Source organism: Leptidea sinapis, chromosome 2, assembly GCF_905404315.1.
Source record: "Leptidea sinapis chromosome 2, ilLepSina1.1, whole genome shotgun sequence".
NCBI lineage: Eukaryota > Metazoa > Arthropoda > Insecta > Lepidoptera > Pieridae > Leptidea > Leptidea sinapis.
The window spans coordinates 24,019,296-24,040,262 of record NC_066266.1 but is presented as its reverse complement, the minus strand read 5'-3'; the positions used below and the strand labels follow the sequence as shown (position 1 = coordinate 24,040,262).

Below are 20,967 nucleotides of genomic sequence, written 5' to 3'. Positions count from 1 at the left end.
ACATGATGGTCGTGATTACTGTCACAGTTAGTAATTGCATCAAACAATTACAATGATTTAAATTAATAACAGGTCGACCTGGCACCACAAGCAATGAAACCAGAGCGTTGAAAAGGCTGAAAAGGAAGGATGTGTTATAGGAAGGCAGTCGACACACTGGTCTCTTTGTCTAAACGTCTTAGTTAGGTGGGAATTTAGTACCATGGCGTCGTTCAGCGGTAGTCAACGTGCGTTTTGTGTACGCAAGTACTATCGAAACAACGATTCTGCGACCTTAGCTTAACGAACGTTTTGCAATCATTACAAGATATGACACAAAAATCAAGCTCCATCAGGCGTGTTAATTAAAAAATGGGTGCTCAAGTTTGAGAAGACGGGTTCAACAATGGATTTATCTCGATCTGGCCGGCCTAGAACGTCGAGGGACCCCGAAAACGTGGAGCGAGTAAAATCGTCTGTTCGTGACCAACCAGGACTTTCAACTCGAAAGCGGTCTGCTGTCCTTAACGTGCCAAGAACATCATTAAACCGCATTCTCAAGAAATATTTAAGTCGACATCCCTATAAAATCCAAATGGTGCAGGAATTAAGGTCTCAGGACCATGCCACTAGGTTGCAGTTTGCGAGCGAAATGGTAGAGCGATTCACCAGTTTTACAAACATTTTTTTCTCAGACGATGGCACACTTCCACCTAAATGGGCATGTTAATAGACAAAATTGTCGTTATTGGAGTGACTCTAATCCAAAATTAAACCATCAAAAACCCCTGCATTCACCCAAAGTCACAGTATGGGCTGCTTTATCAGCAAGAGGCATTATTGGTCCATACTTTTTTGAAGACTTAAGAGGACGTGCGGTTACAGTGAATTCCGAGCGGTATATCACCATGTTACAAAACTTTTTCTCTCCCGCGCTGCAGGATTTTGTTGATTTTAATCAACGCTCACGGTTTCTGCAAGATGGAGACACTTGTCATACATGTTATGACTCGTTAAGGGCAGCTCGAGACATTTTTGGCCCAAAAGTGATATCGAAGAGAGGGGACATTAACTGGCCGCCTCGTAGCCCGGATCTATCACCAATTGATTTTTTTCTTTGGGGATATCTTAAGGCTAAAGTTTACGTCACCGACCCAGTAACTCTTGACGAATTAAAGGATCGTATTCACACAGAAATCCAAAACATCTCGACAGAAACATGTAAAGCTGTTATCGAAAATTTCCGCTCTAGATTGCAGCAATGCCAGAATAATGAAGGATTGCATATGGATGATGTGATTTTTAAGAAATAAATTCACCTTTTGTTTACTATCGAAAACAATAAACAATTTTGATCTACTGTAATTAGTTTTTTTTAATCATCATTCCAATTATAAACAGACTTTTGGTCCACACGTTATATATAAATTTCGTGACACGTTGTTTGTCCGCGATGGACTCCTAATTTAATGGGGATTACTTCATGGAGTGCAGTTTGGTCCAACTTGAGAGTTAGGATAGTTTTATTTCCATTTTGGGACACATATTTTTTTTTTCAATATTTGTTTTGTATGGACATATTTTCTATGAGAGAATTTAGTGACGCAAGGTTTGACAGTTCCGCTGTGAAACAATTTCATTATAACAACAGGGAGCATTTATTACGTAATAATTCTTGATGTTTTGAAATATTATTGGCAAATTCCAACGTCTGTCGGGGCAGCTAGTATAACATATTATATTGATAAAAAATTTCAGATTTCTTGGCTCTGCCTACAATTCATACTGATGTGGACTCTCATAGGAGTACAATGTGTGTGTCTGACATTCAAAACAACATTGATATCAAACAAGAACCTAAAGTCGAAATAGATGTGGTGAAGGATGAGTTACCAGGTAATGACTGTACAGTTATATTTGTGATACATCTGAGCTGGTTTGCTTTAGCAATATGACAGGGTTCATAGGACAGGATGTTGTCATGGCATGTTGGCATGGTTAATACTTAGAATAATGACCATATTCTTTAATACTTCAGTGTTCGTGTTTGGAATCATTAATATATATTTTTTTGGAAACATATATATATTTTAGTGCGTCACCGGAGTGTAAAAAAGTAGGCACGAACGGACACTACCCGCCTGGATTAGGCTCGCACAGGAAACCGTTTTGTTTCGTATAGGATGGTGTCGATGAGTAGAGCGCATTTGTCCTTAAATAGGTTTTACTCCAGGAGGCCACCGTCTCTGCCAGAGTCAGGGAATCCCTACCGTCTTATTCTGGAAAGATGTGTTCTTGTCTTATCTGTATTGGTTGTAAGTGAATTAAGTTAAAATCAAAACAATTCCTTGGGGATATCCGAATGAGGAATCCTTCTGATCCTCGCTGATAACATCGCCTATCCTCAGACATTGGGTACGCTCGCTAGAAATCTTGGAAATAGTTTTAACTGAGACCCTCTTACAAAACGCAAATAATAGGGATAGCAACGAAGTCAAATGCTTTGGTAAGATCCAGGAACATGTCAACAACACATCCATCAAATCCCATGGAGTGATGACGTTTATCAAGATTATTTTTAAGTTAGATGATGTACCGCATCGACAAAAAGACATCACAGATACTTTTGAACTAAATCCAACTGCGACTTAGACAATATCGATCTGCCCGCCAAATATTTAACTGACCTTTTGTTTATCTCGTTTTTAAGAAAAACATGGCAGCCAAGAAATAGGTGTTTAATATGACACTAGATTTTTAATAGGCATGATAACAGCTTTTTTCAGGCACTCAGGAAATTGTCCTGCGTAGTCATGTGTGGTGGTATAAAAATGTGTCTGAATCTTTTAGTAATTCTTTTTGATATATTATCCAATCGGGCAGTCTTTTTCAAACTCATGAAAGATGTAAGGTTATGCTTGCATGGAATTGTGGTAAATCGCTTAATAACTACATTTGTCGTATCACCTCTCTTCGATAACACTCCTCTGCTTGTTGCACTCCTGGTTGCAGGAGAATTTGGGTGGCGGTGATCACTAATCACCACAAAAAAATCAAGTACCACAGGTGGTATTCATTGATATTTGATATTTACAGGCTTGACTGCGGAGGGGCAGTTAGATGTGATGCCCCAAGTACAATCAGACTGTGATGTATCAGTCAACCAGATCTGTACTAAACAACTAAGAGTAAACTTAGTGAAATTGAAGAACAATAATGGTAAGATTATGAAGTAATAGAAGCTTTTAGTAAAAAAAATCTCAGCACAGGAGAATATTGATTCAAAGTGTGAAATAAGCATAGAATATATATCACCATTCATACATGCCTATAGCAATTCCAAGGGGCCCAAAACCACATAGAAACTTTGCTGTATGCTATCGAGGAATTTGGGTATCTTTAATTTTCATCAGCATATAGTCATGGCAACCATTTTTATAAAATACAATTGAAGAACATTCATAAATCAGAAAAAGCTAATAATCTTTAAATTGATAAAATAATTTCTTGCAAAGAAAACGAAGAAGTTAATATCTGGAAAAAAAAGTCTGAGAAAACTTAGTGAAGTTGCCATTAGACACACTGAATAAAAATCGGCGAAACTGTAACATTTTCCAAAAAATTACATGTTGTCATTTTTTTTAAATATATGAATATTTTATTACTTACATATGTTATCTTACAGATTTGAAAATAGACAATAGAATACATACTAGTGAAAAGCCATATTCTTGTGATGAATGTTCAAAGAGCTTCAATCGATCTGATGATTTGAAGAAACACAATAGAATCCACACTGGTGAAAAGCCATATTCTTGTGATGTGTGTGAGAAAAGCTTCAGTCAATATGGCCATTTACAATCACACAATAGAATACATACTGGTGAAAAGCCATATTCTTGTGAAGAATGTGGTAAGAGCTTTAATCGATCTGAAACTTTGAGGAAACACAATAGAACACATACTGGTGAAAAGCCATATTCTTGTAATATTTGTGGTAAAAGCTTTAGTAAAAGTGGGCATTTACAATCACACCATAGAATACACACTGGTGAAAAGCCTTATTCTTGTAAAGAATGTGGTAAGAGCTTTAATCGATCTGAAACTTTGAAGAAACACAATAGAATACATACTGGTGAAAAGCCATATTGTTGTAATAAATGTGGTAAAAGCTTCAGTCAAAATGACCATTTACAATCACACCATAGAATGCATACTGGTGAAAAGCCTTATTCTTGTAAGGAATGTGGTAAGAGCTTCAGTCGATCTGAAGGTTTGAAAAAACACAATAGAATACATACTGGTGAAAAACCATATTCTTGTCATGAATGTGGTAAGAGCTTCAATCGATCTTATGATTTGAAGAGACACAATAAAATACATACTGGCGAAAGGCCATATTCTTGCAATAAATGCGGTAAGAGTTTCAGCCTTAAGCAAAATTTAAAGGTGCACAATAAAATGCACACTGATGAATAGCCATATTCTTGTAATACTTCAAACAACCTGGTGATTTGAACTGAAATTTGAGACAATTGAATACATGAACTTGAAGTGGTGTATAAGTAGATTGTGGTTATAAAATCATTAGATATATAGGTATTTCAAAATGAAGATATTTTTCAGTATTAGGATTCACACCACCGTGTGAATGAAGTGTGTCCAGTATGAATGTGGCCGTACTGCCGCTATTTGGGACTATTTTAGGAAATGTTAAAAGAACAAAAGTGCCATTTGCAACCTGCGCTAGAAATTTTCTTCTAAATCGACAAGAACAAATCTATTTATGAAACCATCAAACCAAATAAATATCCATTGTGGCTCACACGTGATTTAATAAAGAATTAAATAGCTGAAAGAGATAGGATTCGCATGAAGTATAAGATATATATAAATCCTAGGGATAAGATAGAAGCAAAATTATTTAGTAAGCGGGTTGATTCCATGATTTGATCAGATTATATAAATAATACTGAAAAAGCAATTTTTAAAAATTCTAAAAAGTCGTGGTCTTTTGTCAAACAACAACGAGGTAGTGTTTCAAATATACCTGCCGAAATGTATTTAAATGAAAATAAAGCTCATACAGGAGAAGAAATTTGTAATTTCTTCGCTCAGCACTTTTCATCTGTTTATTCTATGTCCTATAATTCTCTAAGTATTAACAAAGGTGACTCTTTTCCTCAGCTATCACTTAGTAACATTATCATAACGGAACGAGCAATCGAAAACACTATAAAATTAATTGACTTTAGTAAAAAGATACCTCCAATATTTATTAGAAGGACAATAAAGCAGTTAACATTTCCTCTCAAAATTATTTTTTAAAAATCTATTAATTCTGGGACATTTCCTACTAATTGGAAGATTGCGAATGTTGTACCCATACACAAAAAAGGTAGTAAATGTAATATCAAAAATTATAGGCCCGTATCAATCTTAAGCATATTCCTAAGATTTTCGAAAAAAATATTTGTCCAATTTTAACCAGGCATCTGGAGAACGTTATGTCGAATGCACAGCATGGTTTCCGTGGACGCAGGTCAACTCACAATAACCTTCTAGGTTATGTAACGGATCTTTCTTCGGGTGTAGACAACAAAGCTGAGATTGATTGCATATACATAGATTTATCCAGCGCTTTTGATAAAGTGAACCGTGAAATACTTCTTTCAAAATTAAAATTCTATAGAATGGTAATGGTAAACTATTAAATTTGTTACAATCTTATTCAAAAGACAGAAGGCAGAGGGTCGCTGCAAATGGTTACACTTCACATACCTTTTTTCCTAAATCAGGCGTTCCTCAGGTCTCACATCTTGGTCCTGTTCTTTTTAACGCTTTTATTAATGATATTTTGGATCAAATAACATCTAGCAAATGTTCTATGTTCGCAGACGACTTAAAAATTTATAAAGAAATTAAGTCTCAGAATGACATAAGACTTCTTGAAACTGACCTGGATAATATTTGCAACTGGTGTAATGTAAATAAAGTGATACTTAATCCGGAAAAAAAAATAACTGAGACTGCGCATCATCTTGCGACGTTAATAATGTTCCTTTGGAACAGGCATCATTAGTTCGTGATCTTGGTATAGTTATAGACAAAAAACTAAATTTTATTAATCATATTGATAACATACTTGCAAAGATTTCAGAAATCCATTTGCAATTGTGTGTCTTTACAATGCTTTGGTACGAAGTGCACTTGAATACGTTTCACCGGTTTGGAATCCCCAATATAATGTCCGTATTGAAAGATTAGAGCGTATTCAACGTAATTTTACTCGCTTTCTAGCTTTTAAAGACAAAACCTGCCCCTATCGTGCAGACTATAAAACAAGACTTTCAATATGAAATCGTTGGAGATAAGACGAAAAATAACTGATGTGTCAACTTTAGATAAAATTATACATGGTAGAAGAATATCCCCAGAACGTCTTTAAAATATAAATCTTACAGTCCCTAGAAATAGTCCAAGATATATATTCCTATCAAAAATATTTTCAGCCCAACAATCAGCAGAACTAATATAGGTAAAAACGCCCCCTTAAACAGAATATTATGAGCTCGTATAACGATTTTACTGCAAAAAATGGTATTATAGCTATTTTTCATTTGTTTAATAGCAATAATTTTAAAACCGACTGCATAAAATATTAAGATCTTGGTTATGTAAGATAAATATTAGAAGTAAATTATTGTAATCTTGTATTGTTATATATTTTATAAACCTCTTTTTTTATAATAGAAATGTATTTAAGTCATTTTTTACATCATTTTTGTTAAAATCTTCATTTCTTTAATTTTATTATTGTTAATTGTTCAACTTTGTTATTCCTTTCGCACTATTGTAAATGTTGTTTACACCTGTAAAGATATGTCGTATTGTACTATCCCTTGTGTACCTACTTGCTAAAATTTTAATTTTATAATGATGTGTTGTTGGTGTAACTATCTAAATAAAAATAAATAACTGTCTAGAAATCCCGACACAAACAAAAAAGGAATAAGTACTTTAACTTGTACCACTAAGCTACAATAAAATTACTTAAGTACCAACCTGGTGAATTTATTTTAATATAGGTGCAATCCACTGCACCCAAAACTCTGCCAAAATCTGCAATTACACACACACATTGCCGCGTTATTCCGGAGAAGGCATATTAATAAAGATTGGTTTTAACTGAACTATCTCCTTTGTTAGTTTGTGGACTATTCGATGTACAAAAACATGTGATAAATTGCGTAATTGTGATTGGATAATGTCTTTCACACAGTGTCCAATCACAGAGCAGTAGATATCGTGATTCAAAGCACAATTCAAATGTATTACGCAATGTATTCTAAATGTATGCATTACATAGTTTCATAATTGGATTAGAATTACCTATCTTTATTGGGTAATACATAACTAAGGTAAATACAATTTTAGAATGATTTTCAATGTCAGCCAAAAAAATGCACATACAAATCAACTTCGTCTTCATGGCAAAATGAGAACATAATTTTCCTCACAGCTGCAGTGAATAGTAGGCATTTTACTATTATCTGATATTATGTCACATCTACGTTATTCATCTGTTTTAGGTCAAAGAGAGTTCAGAAAAACAGCTGATAAGGGCTGCGGGATGCATAGTTGTTGCGAAACCTTAGCTCTTTAAATATTGTATTAAAATATAATGCTAATTCATTTCTAACTTCACATAGTCATTAAAGATGACCTAAGGAATGTCTGGTTCAAAGCATAGTATACCCATAGAGTTTCACCGTGTATAAATATCAGTAAATGCTAAAATTTGAGTAAATAAACATTTTGACTGTTGCTTCTTAATAAATTCTTGATATTGTTCTATTTGTTCATAAGCACGTTAAAGAATTTGCTAGAAACTATGACAATCATAATATAAACATAAGGAACAAACAAACTTGTTATGTCTACTACTCGGTTAAGTCGAGTTAGAAAGTCTTTTATTGGGCGATGTATATGCTTTTACAAAATGATCCCAAAAATTTACAAAACAAATGTCTTAAGAAATTTAAAAGAATTGTTAATTTAATTGCAAATTGGGAAAAAACGCATTTGACATATTAGTTAATAAGAACAGCCTAGCGAACCTTGCTAAGAAAAGCGATTCTGGGGATTGTTTGAAAAGTGCAGTCATTTGTAGATTGACAGATGACGGATATAATAAATATTTATAAACGGAGATAGCCGAAATCCACTACGTTTTATGTAACTGTTCGCTGTCAAACGTTGCCGGATAACATTTCATCGCGAATCGCCATGTAATTATTTATATTTCAAACTTATGTAAAATCACTTCACGTTTCATACTAAACTATATTTCTATTATTACATATCAGTCCCGCCTCAGTACGTAGTATTTACGTCCTCTGAATACGAATACTATAACCTGTAGCCCTATTCTCGTAACAAAACGAGATTATGATAGAAGCGACCCTACGTTACAAAATGAATAAAGTAATAAAAGTAATTGCAGTTCAGTTCCGATTGTGATGAAGTAACGTTCCGATTTAGGGAAATCGTATGATGCGTATTCACTTATCAGGATCGTACGTCAATTGTTGGGAGATGCATATTCTGCAAAATTTTGACGATTGGTTGAGTTGACAACTTTAGCAATAGTTTTGACAGGAGTATTAGGTGTTGTCATATTATTATTATTATGGCTAAAAAATTACCAGTACCTATCTATGATTGGGAATTTTAATTAATTAAACATAATAACGAAAAGCATGTACTGATAATTATATATTTATTAAGTGACCATAGCATAACAAAAGTTAAGAAATGTTACAAAATTATTTTCATATAAATCACGATTGCCTATTAAAATATTGTATTAATAATACAGTTGGAACTCTAATAACGATCAGGAAATATATTGTCTTATTTTTATTCACATGTATTTATTTTATTTCATAAATCTATGGTTTTAAAAATATGTATGAATAACTATAAATTATGTTATTTATCTAATACATATTATATAATTATAAAAACAAAATACATTGACGTACTATAAACAACTACACTCACAATTGCCTAATAAAGGCATTGTAATGGGCAGGGCGTATCAATTACCATCAGCTGAACGTCCTGCTGGGCTCGTCCCTTATTGATACCATCACTATAAAATGCATAAAAATAAAATTATTGTAAACTACAAAGAAGCACTTACATGAATAAATTCCCACGAAACTGCATCTTCAACGAGACGTTTGTTTTTTTGTGACTCTTTGTATCGTATAAAAATGGACTTAACTTCTGCCGGGGTAGCTAGTGGCCAACCGCGCGGTGAAAAAATTGCCTATTACCGTCAAGCGACATCAAGGTCACCGCATGACGCAACGACTCGGGTTACAATATAATTTATTGCTCTTCAAGTGTTTGGGTTTGTTTATAAAAACTACGTCGACGCTTTTGTTTTTAAACAAGCTAGCTCATTGTTAAATAACATATTAGATACTGCGTAATTTAAACAAATTTCATATAAAGTAGTTATGCATTTTTTAAATTTACCTAAAGATTCCATTTCGATTATTACTAAATTCAACAAATTCTTGCATATATACTTGGTACCCATAAATCTATTCGTCCCGTTGCATTTATCCATTATTTATTTTTTATTATTGGATCTACAGGGAACCTGTAATAGAATAATTTTGTTTATTTTATATAATATTATTTTATTTCATATAGTTATCATGCCCCTTATTATGGAAAACGAACAAAGGTCGTTCTTTTTTTCTTACTCCATACAATACCATTGTAAATAAATACCTACTAATACTGCTGTATGCTGCTTCAATAAAATTGACCAAAAAAACATGATTTAAGGAAAAGCCCTATAACATGGGTAAAAATATGTCTATTTTATGGCAACATTCTCGTTGTCACTGTTTTATATTATGTTTATTTTGATTACGATAAATTAAATGAAAATAGGTGAATATGGATCAAAAATCAAAACTTTTGGAAAGAATATTTGATATAAAATTTATTTAAGTCGAGCTTGTTCCAGATTATATGAAAAACGTTAGTTGAATAGTAGAACTTATGCGTGGAAACTACTGGATTTTTTACATTAACTATCGCTTTGGAATACACTCTACACCCAATCATATTGTTAACTTTTATAACTATATATGAATTCCTATTTCACACCAAATATGATTGAAAACAATTAAATTCCAAAAATTCTAGTCTCAACCTAATCGCCAATCTATGACATGACAGCTATTTGTTTATTTGTCTCAAAGTTGACATTTGGACAAACAATAAATCGGCTACGCGATAGAGATACAAGAACAATAGCTCTGGCCCATTCTATCTCAGCCTAAATTGTATATCGCTTGTCCTTTCCATTTGTAATAAAGTTATCGATAGCGTTAATATTGAGAGAATTTAACCTCTTCGTTCAGAAATATTTTAGATTTTTAGAAAAATATTGGTAACTCCGTGCGAGCTTGTCATGCGAGCGTGCCGTGCGGCTCCAATTGAGTTAACGTTCTTGGGAAATTATAGGAGAATACGAAACATGGATAGGGTCTGTACTTAACGTCTACGATTTTAAAATCGCATCAATAACACGACAGGTAAAACTGTAAGTCACAGAGTACTTTTACTTTTTAGTTTAACCTGAAAGTTTAAACCAAAGGTCCCTAAGTATTATTTTAAACCTTTGGTTTAAACTGTAAGAAACAAACCAGTCAATATCACTGTATTGTACCTATTATCTACATATTTCCCTAGATACACGAGATAGACTATGACGGCCTGCGGTGCTATTCACGTAATTTCAAAATCGTTGAGTTTCGATCCTATCCAAGTTTCGCTCTAGATTCGTATTCTTCTATCATTTCCTTAGTATGTTAACTGAATCGGAGGTGAACGTCATTTGAATGTCAAGTTCGCTCGAATTTACTAACACTGTACTACCAAATCTAAAATATTTGTACTACGATTAAATGGGTTATCTATGCTATATTAAATGATGTTTTATATCGTAAACTCAATCAAACGTAAAAATTTTGCAGAATACCATCTCCCAACAATTGACGTTGAATTCTGTTTTGAGAATACGTATCATACGATTTCCCTAAATAGGAACGCACATTCATCATAATCGGACCTGAACTGTCAATTTTTGTTACGATAATACGAAATTTAACCTTTTGACATAAGGTCGTTTCGATTCTATTCTCGTTTTGTTATGGCACTCGTCTCGCGGAGACCACCAAAGAAACGATTTTTAAAAATGTAAGTATGGGTCTGGCTTATGTCACATCGCCAGACGTCAATGAATGGAAAGTGGAAACGGCTAGCCCACAGACCTCTACTATAAATACCACTGGACTGGCGGCTGTCAAAGTGCTTTTGTGCCTGTTTGACATTCGCCATTTTGGCGCTGTTGGCTATGTAGCGGAAGTCTGCGCTACTAAAACTAGTGATGACAACCTCAGCAAATATCGATAGATGGTGGAAAACTATTTCCAAAAAAAAATGTAGACTTTATTACGTTGATTCGTGAAGTTTAAATTATACGGAAAACTAACGAAATTAATTCAAAATGCAAAAATACTTCAGAGTATTGTACGTTCCTTCGCATCCATTTGTATGTTACGTCAAAAACAGTTCACTGGACGCTCTCAAGTGGCGCTTCAAATAGGCACAAAAAAAATCTATCAAACTTAAGGAACAGCATGTGCAGTGGTATTTATAAAGGTCAGTGGGCTAGCCATAATGCGGTTATTACACTTGACTAAATTTTGTCATCTAAATTCAGTAAGAATATTTATTGCTGCGCGAAAAGTTAGCCAACATGAATATTATGGGTGTTTTAGAACCAGCAGACTTTAGAAATAATTTACGAATGCAATCGAGATCGTTTAACATATTATTAAATCTTGAAACCGTTTATTAAAAACAGTATATTATCCTACGAGACAGTATTAGTGCCTAAGAAAGATTGGTCGTAACACTAAAATATATTGCAACAGGAAATTCATTATCAAGATTTAAAATTCACTTGTTTAATATCGCAACCCCTACTTTTTTATGCGGGAAGACAAAACAAAACTTAAATACGTCCTGCACGCAAGGAGACCCACGTGCGACTGAAATCAATACTAATTACTAACTAAATGCGATTACACCTTCCTAAATGCGTTTCTAATAATTAGGCTTGTTAATCATTTAGTATAAATAAAATGAAATATCGACAATCGATAAAAAAGTGTCAAACACGATAGATTATAATATTATCATTTTTATTCTAGATGAATTAAATCAATACTTTATCACTTTAAATCACTTAAAGCATTTTTTATTAGCTTATTATTTGTTCATAAGTGCCTTACTTTTCTTTATCCAAAAAGAATTTAGCCATGAAAATTCTCTTAGTCCCATCTGACCACCCAGATTTTAAACCACATATTTTACACATTTTTTATTACATGGTATTGTTTAGAAAATCTTACGCATTTATTATATAAATAAATAAGCATATTACCCTGGATAATACACGAATAAAGTAAAAGAAAATGAAAATTCCTAACAAAAATTGTTAACAGTCACTTTTATTTTGAATGAATGACATGTCACATGACTCTCAAACCGAAACAGACAAAAGAGTCGAATATATGTTAGAGCGAGAGATCGTTTGCCGCCATTATTTTTAGTGCAATCAGCAATGCCATACATATTCGAGTTAGAGTTGAGACGTACTAGGCAAAATGCAATACTAGGTATGACGGTGACTGGGACTCAAAAGTAACAGTGACAAATACCTGTTACAAAATACTAGTTGTTATTTTAATACTATCTGTGATATGCTATGCTAGCTACTGTAGTGAGGCGTATATTTTTCGTTGTTTGGTGTTACTTGTTAGCGCCATCTATACGTATTACATAGAACTTTCTCTTGTGGTAACTTCGAATTTCACAAGTTCTGTTTTGGTAAAGCTGTACAGACCTATTAATTATTTTTATAGTTTTGATGTAATAAAAATAATCATTATACTTTCGTATTCATAATGTTTCAATACTACCTATGCTTAAACAGTGATCCTTACCTAGTACACAATTAAAATGTGCCCTTATCATACGAATAATTCAACAATAAAGTAGAAATAAACATTATAAAAATATATTATTCAGTAGGTACTATCAAATTACCAATATAGGTTTTTTATTTCGAAGAGGTGAGCCGTATTTTCCTGCTTGTAGGCACAATATAACTGTGAATAAATACGATTACAAAAAATGATATCAGAGACAGGGTCTTCCATTTGAAATTTACTTCAATATTTTAATTAGGTACCCACCTATCTTATCTAAACAATAGTATGTTAAATAAATGTATGAAAGTAATGTATCTATTATTTACAAATGTGTCTAAAAGAAAAATATTCAGTTAACAATAAAAGTAAACAGGGTTTTTCTTATCCCACATATTTTAAAAGAATAGTTGAACCATAACTATTTTATTACCTATTGAATTAAAAATAATATAACAGACCTACAAATCACACAATTATAGCTGTATCAAAATACTGTTAAAAAATACCTACTAAATACTCCTAATTATTTGTTCAATAACAGGTATTACTCAAATATCAGTTGCTACTAAAATACTAGCTGTTATTAAATACTTGTTCAGTAACAGTTGTTACTAAAATACTAGTTGTTACAAAATACTCCTAATACTTGTCACTGTTATTTTTGATATCTTGTCACAGTGACAACCGGTGATATTTTAATACCTGTGACGATAAATACGTCTCACCCCTAATTCGAGATTATTAGAGAGAGAGACCTACTATAACCTAATGCTTAGCCATCGTCTATTTTTTATATATAAATATTACATACTAAAAAACCTTTTTTCAATATTATCAACAAATTATTATTAATAAATATAAAAGGTGATATTATAGTGATTTACCTGGAGTCTGGACTATAAGTGTGTGGCTTACACCTTGAAGATGGATAATCACATAATATACATCAAACAGGAGGACACGGAACAGGTTATAGCAGGTAATTTCAGAATGTTTTCAATTTTGTCTCTTGTTTCAGTCTTTATCAACAACATATAGACAAATTCTTAAATTTTAATTATATATAATTACTTAGATTTAAATTAGCTGTTATACATTGTAACCAAAATTTATTTATAAATTATTAGATTTGTTAATTGTTTACATTTTATCTATATTTGTGTCTTTTTTCATATGTTATGGTCTGGTGAATTTTTTAGTTGTGTCTATCATAAAAATGTCTGACTTCTTTGATACGGTGAGATTGTTTTAATACAAGCCATATTATTCTAAAAGGCCTTTTATAGAATACCATGTATCTCTAGCTTTTCTGTTCTACCCTTGTGTAAGAGTAATAGATTATCCCTCCGTTTTCTTTGTGGTTATCCCCTTCTTCTCTTTCCATCTCTAAGGCTAATAGTTGTAGGATAACATTAACAATTGTTATTGAAATTAAAAAAAAGGTGTTTTTTCAATATTTAAGTAGAAATTATTGGTTATGTATTTAGCAATATTTTAAGCAGGAGATAGAAGGATGAAAACAAGAAAGGGCAGGAAATTGAGCACATTTTGTATAATGTCTCATAGAATATGATTTCTAAATCAAGATGTTTCCCAATAATAAGTGAATTTATTTATTTTTTGGAATAAAAGAACAAATTACCAGTCATACAGATCACCTGATGCTATGTGATCCACATTTCATATACTTTATGATAATACCCGAGTGTTTATAAGAGCATTTCCAATCCTCTGTAGCGTTGCATAAACATACATATTGGAAAACCATTGGTATGGCTCATGAGTATCAAACTGGGTGTACAATGATGGGGCTGTTCAGTGACAATAGTTCAACCTACTTCACCACAGAGTTTTAAATCTGATATATACAATTCTCTCCTATGAAATGGCTTCTAAGCGAAGCGGTTTCTATGAGATTTTGTGTGCATATAGGGTAGGTCTGAGGCCAACATCTATTTTTCATACCCCTAAATGATAAGGGTAAGGGCTAAACACCTAAATATTTTATTAAATTTTTTTGACATATTTTTAAAATTTTATTTTATTATGGTTCAGCATTAAAAAATACATACAACTTTAAATTTTCTACTAGCAACACCTATTTTAATATCATGATTTGGTAGGTCTAAGAATCTATTCAAAAATAATTAATTATTTAATTTTTTTATTACTTTATGTTCCAATACAACATTTTGCTGGGTCAGTATACATTAATAATATTAAAAATTAGTTACAATTTTCAGATTTATTGGCACTGCCTAAAATGCTTACTAATGTGGACTCTCATAGGAATATAATGTCTGTGCCTGACACTTACAACAACATATTTATCAAACAAGAATGTAAAGACGAATTAATAGATATTGTACAGCATGAGTCACCAGGTAATGACTATACAATTATATATTTTGTGATACATCTTAGCTAGTTTGCTTTAGCAATATCACAGGGTTCATAGGACAGAATGTTGTCATACGGCATTGTATGGAATCAGGTGCAGTACATGTATGGAATCATTATAAAATTAAATTTTTAATTAATTACTATTTATTTTACCAGTGGGAGGCTCCTTTGCTCAGGATGCGGGCTAGATCATTGTGTTACTCATAACGGCGCCTTTTTCTGCCATGAAGCAGTAATGTGTAAACATTAATGTGTTTCGGTCTGAAGCGCGCCGCAGCTAGTGAAATTTCTGGGCAAATGAGACTTAACATCTTATGTCTCAAGGTGACAAGCGCTATTGTTGTGCCACTCAGTATTTTTGGGTTTTTCAATGCATTTGTAATGCGCAGAGTGTATCAATTACCATCAGCTGAATGTGCTGCTTGTCTTGTCCCTTATTCTCATTGATAAAAACATATACAAGTTAAGATGTGTCCACTTCTATGTGTATATAAACTTGGGGTAGGGTTTGTTTCGTTCTCTTTTGATGGTATAATGTCAGGACATGGATATTATCATACGAAGCTCTGTAGTACTGATCTATGGCAGATCACAGCCTTCGTTCAATGTGAAAGCAGCAGTGGAATGCAAAAAACAGGCCTATCAGATCTTGGCACAAAGTATCAAACCTGCTTAGTATTAAAGAGAGAATATAACCGTGCTTCCCAGATTAATAAGCAGCAAATTGTCCGTCCAATAAGTATACAAGTCTTCAATATAGGTGAGCACTTTTACCCTACTGGAACACCCAAGTTCCGGGTTTGGTCGAAAGCTGCTCTTGGTTACTGCAACGGCACTGCTGCTGCTACACATGGGGAATGACACCCTGGCTCATAATGCATAAGAAAAGGCTGTGGAAAGATACTGTCAACCATCACATGGTGTCAGAGTTCTATGCTGCAAGTACAGTTTAGAATGAAAACTGTTATGTGAGTTCTATTTAGGACATAAAGAATTTGAGTGGGCCGGATAGTATTTCTCTTACCATGCCCAGATTGTGTGCCCCCTAGTTAACACAGGTTCTAACGTGTTTTCAAACTCATGATTATCCTTTCCATCTCTTCTGTCTCTTCAGTATCTAGCAACACAAATGATGCCAGGATGTTATTATTAACTAGAACCCAGAACTTTAACCACTTAAACCAATAATGTTAAGGAGGAGGCTTGATTTTTACTTGTTTTCGTACAGTAAAATGCCTTTTTATATTTAGTTGCTTGTGTTGGAGTACTAGTGATGTCTTTTAAAACATTTGATGCATCTTTTTTACCAGATTTTCCCAGTTCCACTGTTGCAGCATGGATTATGATATCCTTTTCAAAATTAGAACGAAGTTTTTCAGTCTTTCGACTTTTGCTCCTCTCACTTGAGTCTTTGAATGACTTGGATGGCCGACCTGGCCTTTTTTGTGTATCAACAACAGGTATTTCGAAAGTACCTTCAAGCCAAGATTGGTTGTATTTTAGGAAATTTGCTTCTTTATAATGACTTTTTACCCACCTTTGTTTCAGTTCTGATTTGAAAAGAGCAAAAGCTTGTGGTTAATTAAGTGTAAACCTGCTTACGAATTCCACCACGATATTACACAAATTAGGACATCATCCCCACCATTCGGATGTTTAAAGTTTCTCTACAGTGCGGTTTTCAAGGAACTTCCTTCACGTATAAACAAATGGTGGAACGAGCTTCCTTGTGCGATGTTTGTAGGACAGTAAAATAAAAATAAAATAAATAAAAATAGCCTTTATTTATTTCGAAGTCTGTTTCCAATTACCCTAACTTGACTGTTTAATAATATTAAACAATTAAAGTATTAAAAGATGTAAATTCGGTAGCTAGAGGTTCCAAATTCAACATAAACATTTAAACGATATCTCCGACTTTGAAGTGCCTATTAAAGGAACACACACAAATAAGCAAAGGCCTCCTCCAATTCTCTCCTGTACGAAAGTACAGAATTGGAGAGAGGTCTAGAGTAACCCTGGTCCAATATGGGCCTAATGTCTATATATGATATTTCATCTTCCCATCGTTTTGGTGGCCGTCCTCTGAGCCGTTCGTCTTCTCTCGGGTACCAGAGAGTAACCTGCTTAAACCATTCTTCCAGGTTGCAGCGCGGTGGGTACCTTTAAAAGAAGTGCGTACAATTTTTTTGTTTTATGACAGTAAGGGACGAGACGAGCAGGACGTTCAGCTGATGGATATTGATACGCCCAGCCCATTACAATGCAGTGCCACTCAGGATTGTTGAAAAACCTAAAAATTATGAGTGGAACTACAATTGCTCTCGTCACCTTGAGTGATAAGACGTTAAGTCTTATTTGCTCAGTAATTTCACGGCGATACACCGAAATACAATAAAGCATTACTGATTCCCGGCAGAAAAATGCGCCGTTGTGGTACCAGGCATCCTGTGCAAATAGCCTCTCACTGGTAAAATTTTCTAAAACGCCTGCAGTGCTCCGGTGATTCACAGGTTATCACTCATCTTCAGGATCACTATCGTTTGTCCTCCTTTTGAAGAATTAATGATGAGTCTTCATTTATTCATTGATATTTAATATTTATAGGCTGGACTGCGGATGGGCAGTTAGATATGATGCCCCAAGTACAATCAGACTGTAATGTATCAGTCAACCAGCTTTGTACTAAACAGCTCAGAGTAAACTTAGTGAGGTTGGAGGATGATAATGGTAAGATTTTGTTGTAATAGTAAGCTTTTAGTAAAAACAAAATAGCTTAGAAAAGTCTGGGCAAAGGTAAATAATATATTGATTCAAATTTATACACTCCAATAAGCCCAAACAGATATGGAACTTTTGTGGTATGTTATTTTGTAATTTGGGTATCTTAAAATTTCATGCAGCAATGATTTAAGCCTAAGGTAACTGTATTATTATACAATTGAAGAGATTCATAAATCGAAAATTTAAAAATCTATAAATGGACAAAAAAAATTTTTGCAAAAATAAAGAACAAGCAAATATTGTAGTCTAACAACACTCAATGAGTTAGTTGCCGTTAGACCTAACACACTAAATCAAAATGGGCTAAGCTGTAATATTTTCCAAAAACTAATTGTTGTAATTTGTAAAATACTCAATAATATATTTTATCTTACAGTTGAAGGATATATCAAGCATAATATAAAGAAAAACAAAAAAGAAATCTTAATGCAACAACACAATCAACATCATAATTTGAAGAAACACAACAGAATATATTCTGGTGCAAAGCCATATTCTTGTAAAGAATGTGGTAAGAGCTTCAATCGATCTGAGGATTTGAAGAGACACAATAGAATACACACCGGTGAAAAGCCATATTCTTGTGATTTATGTGGTAAAAGATTCAGTCAATATGGCCATTTACAATCACACCATAGAATACATACCGGTGAGAAACCATATTCTTGTAATATTTGTGGTAAGAGCTTCAATCAATCTGGTGATTTGAAGAAACACAATCGAATACACACTGGTAAAAAGCTATATACTGGTGAGTCTCATTCGTGTAATATATGTGGTAAAAGCTTCAGTCAAAATGGCAAATTACAAATACACTATAGAATACATACTGGTGAGAAGCCATATTCGTGTTATGAATGTGGTAAGAGCTTCAGTCAATCTGGTGATTTGAAGAAACACAATCGAATACACACTGGTGAAAAGCCATATTCTTGTGATATATGTGGTAAAAGCTTCTGTCAATATGGCCATTTACAATCACACCATAGAATACATACTGGTGAGAGGCCATATTCTTGTAATTTATGTGGTAAGAGTTTCCATCGATCTGGTGAATTGAAGAGACACAATAGAATACACACTGGTGAAAAGCCACATGCTTGTAATATGTGTGGTAAGAGTTTCAATCGATTTTGTGAGTTGAAGAGACACAATAGAATACACACTGGTGAACTGCAATATTATTGTAATGGGTGTGGTTAAAGTTTCAATGCACATAAGAATTTAGTGTCACAATAGAAAACAAACTGCTGAAAGGCCATATTCTTGTAAATAAAGTGGTAAGAGCTTCAATCGTTCTGATGTTTTGCAGAGACATATTATTGTAAAGAATGTGGTAAGGGCTTCAATCGATCTCGTGATTTGAAGATACACAATAGAATGGGTGTGCATTGTGTTACATAACTTTTCGACTTCAATCATCGAATTTTTCATACCATTTTAAGTCATAATGATCATTCTTCATAAAATATTGACAAGTAAAAAAAGACGAGTGGCACTCGAGGACTGCCGCGGTAAAGCTATTGCATAGCATTTTTCATCAACTTATGCAATTATAATTATTTATTTATCTTATTTATGCAGATTTTTTTTTGATAAAATTAATTTTAAAAAAAGCAAACGGGAAGTGAGTAAAATTTAACTTGCAAGATTTGATTACAGAGAGACAACGGGGAAAAAAAAAGAAATTAAAAAAAATCAAGATGTACCCCAGGCTCGAACCTGCATATAAAGCATACGTGATAACCGCTGTTCCACCGCAACTGTAATGACCGCGGCGAAATATCTGTATACATCTAGTAAGTGTTAGGTTATTTTCGTTACGGAATTTCTGGATTCGGTCTCCACGCTCAAGGCCCGCGATAGAAGCTATGCAATAGCTTAATAATAATAAAAATATTATCATTGAAATTCATAATATCACTAATTATACACTTACTTTTAACTAATATTTGTTTTAATATATTCATTTATACTAATGGTCTAAACTCATAAGCATTCCAATAAATAACTATAATATTCATAAATGTGTTTTATTCTAATATAATAATTCTAATACTCGTTTTTATACACTTCTTAATCTTAAGTGTTTTTTATCCATTTAATTAAAAATCATAATTATATTAATTTTCATATAGTTATCAATCATAAACCAATCCTTTTACAGAAACTAAAGGTAGGTTAGGTTAAGGTAGAACATAAATACATATAAAACAACCAGTATTTACAGTAATATTTAATATATTATAGACAGATAACAGATTCTTTATGAAATTAATGATAATAGATATACCAAGCTAATACTAATCTAGAAACCAAATCCGTTTCCAGAAACAGTAGGTTAGGTTAAGTTAGAACACAAATACACATGAGCCCGGGCACAGGCCCGGTGAAAACTAGTTTTTAACAGTAATATTTCACATAACAGATTATAGATAAGACTTAATAGGTACATCAAGCCAAAACTTATCTAGAAACATAATCCTATTCCAGAAACAATTATTTAATACAAAATTTTATTATTAATACAAACCTTTATTAATACAAAAATTATGTTAATTGTCTAGTAAGCTATTCTGAACAATGACATTATGATTTGAAGTATGTTTTTAGTACAATATTATTAGTTAGAGCAATATGATAATTGAATGCTATGTTATGAAGAAAACAATATAATTTTAAATTGGTTCTTGGTACTAATAGTATTAAT

The 20,967-nt window shown here is 33.0% G+C and overlaps 1 protein-coding gene across 1 annotated transcript in view; it reads left to right on the top strand.

Moving 5' to 3' along the window:
* LOC126973880 (zinc finger protein 271-like) overlaps nt 1-20,285 on the top strand; it is a 37,418-nt gene extending 17,133 nt beyond the window's left edge. Inside the window, exons 2-3 of the mRNA XM_050821243.1 lie at nt 3,641-4,457; nt 18,503-20,285. Coding sequence (XP_050677200.1) covers nt 3,641-4,457; nt 18,503-19,460 — 1,775 coding nt within the window. The 3' untranslated portion in view covers nt 19,461-20,285. The remainder of the gene's footprint in view (nt 1-3,640; nt 4,458-18,502) is intronic.
* Nucleotides 20,286-20,967: the final 682 nt, after the last annotated feature.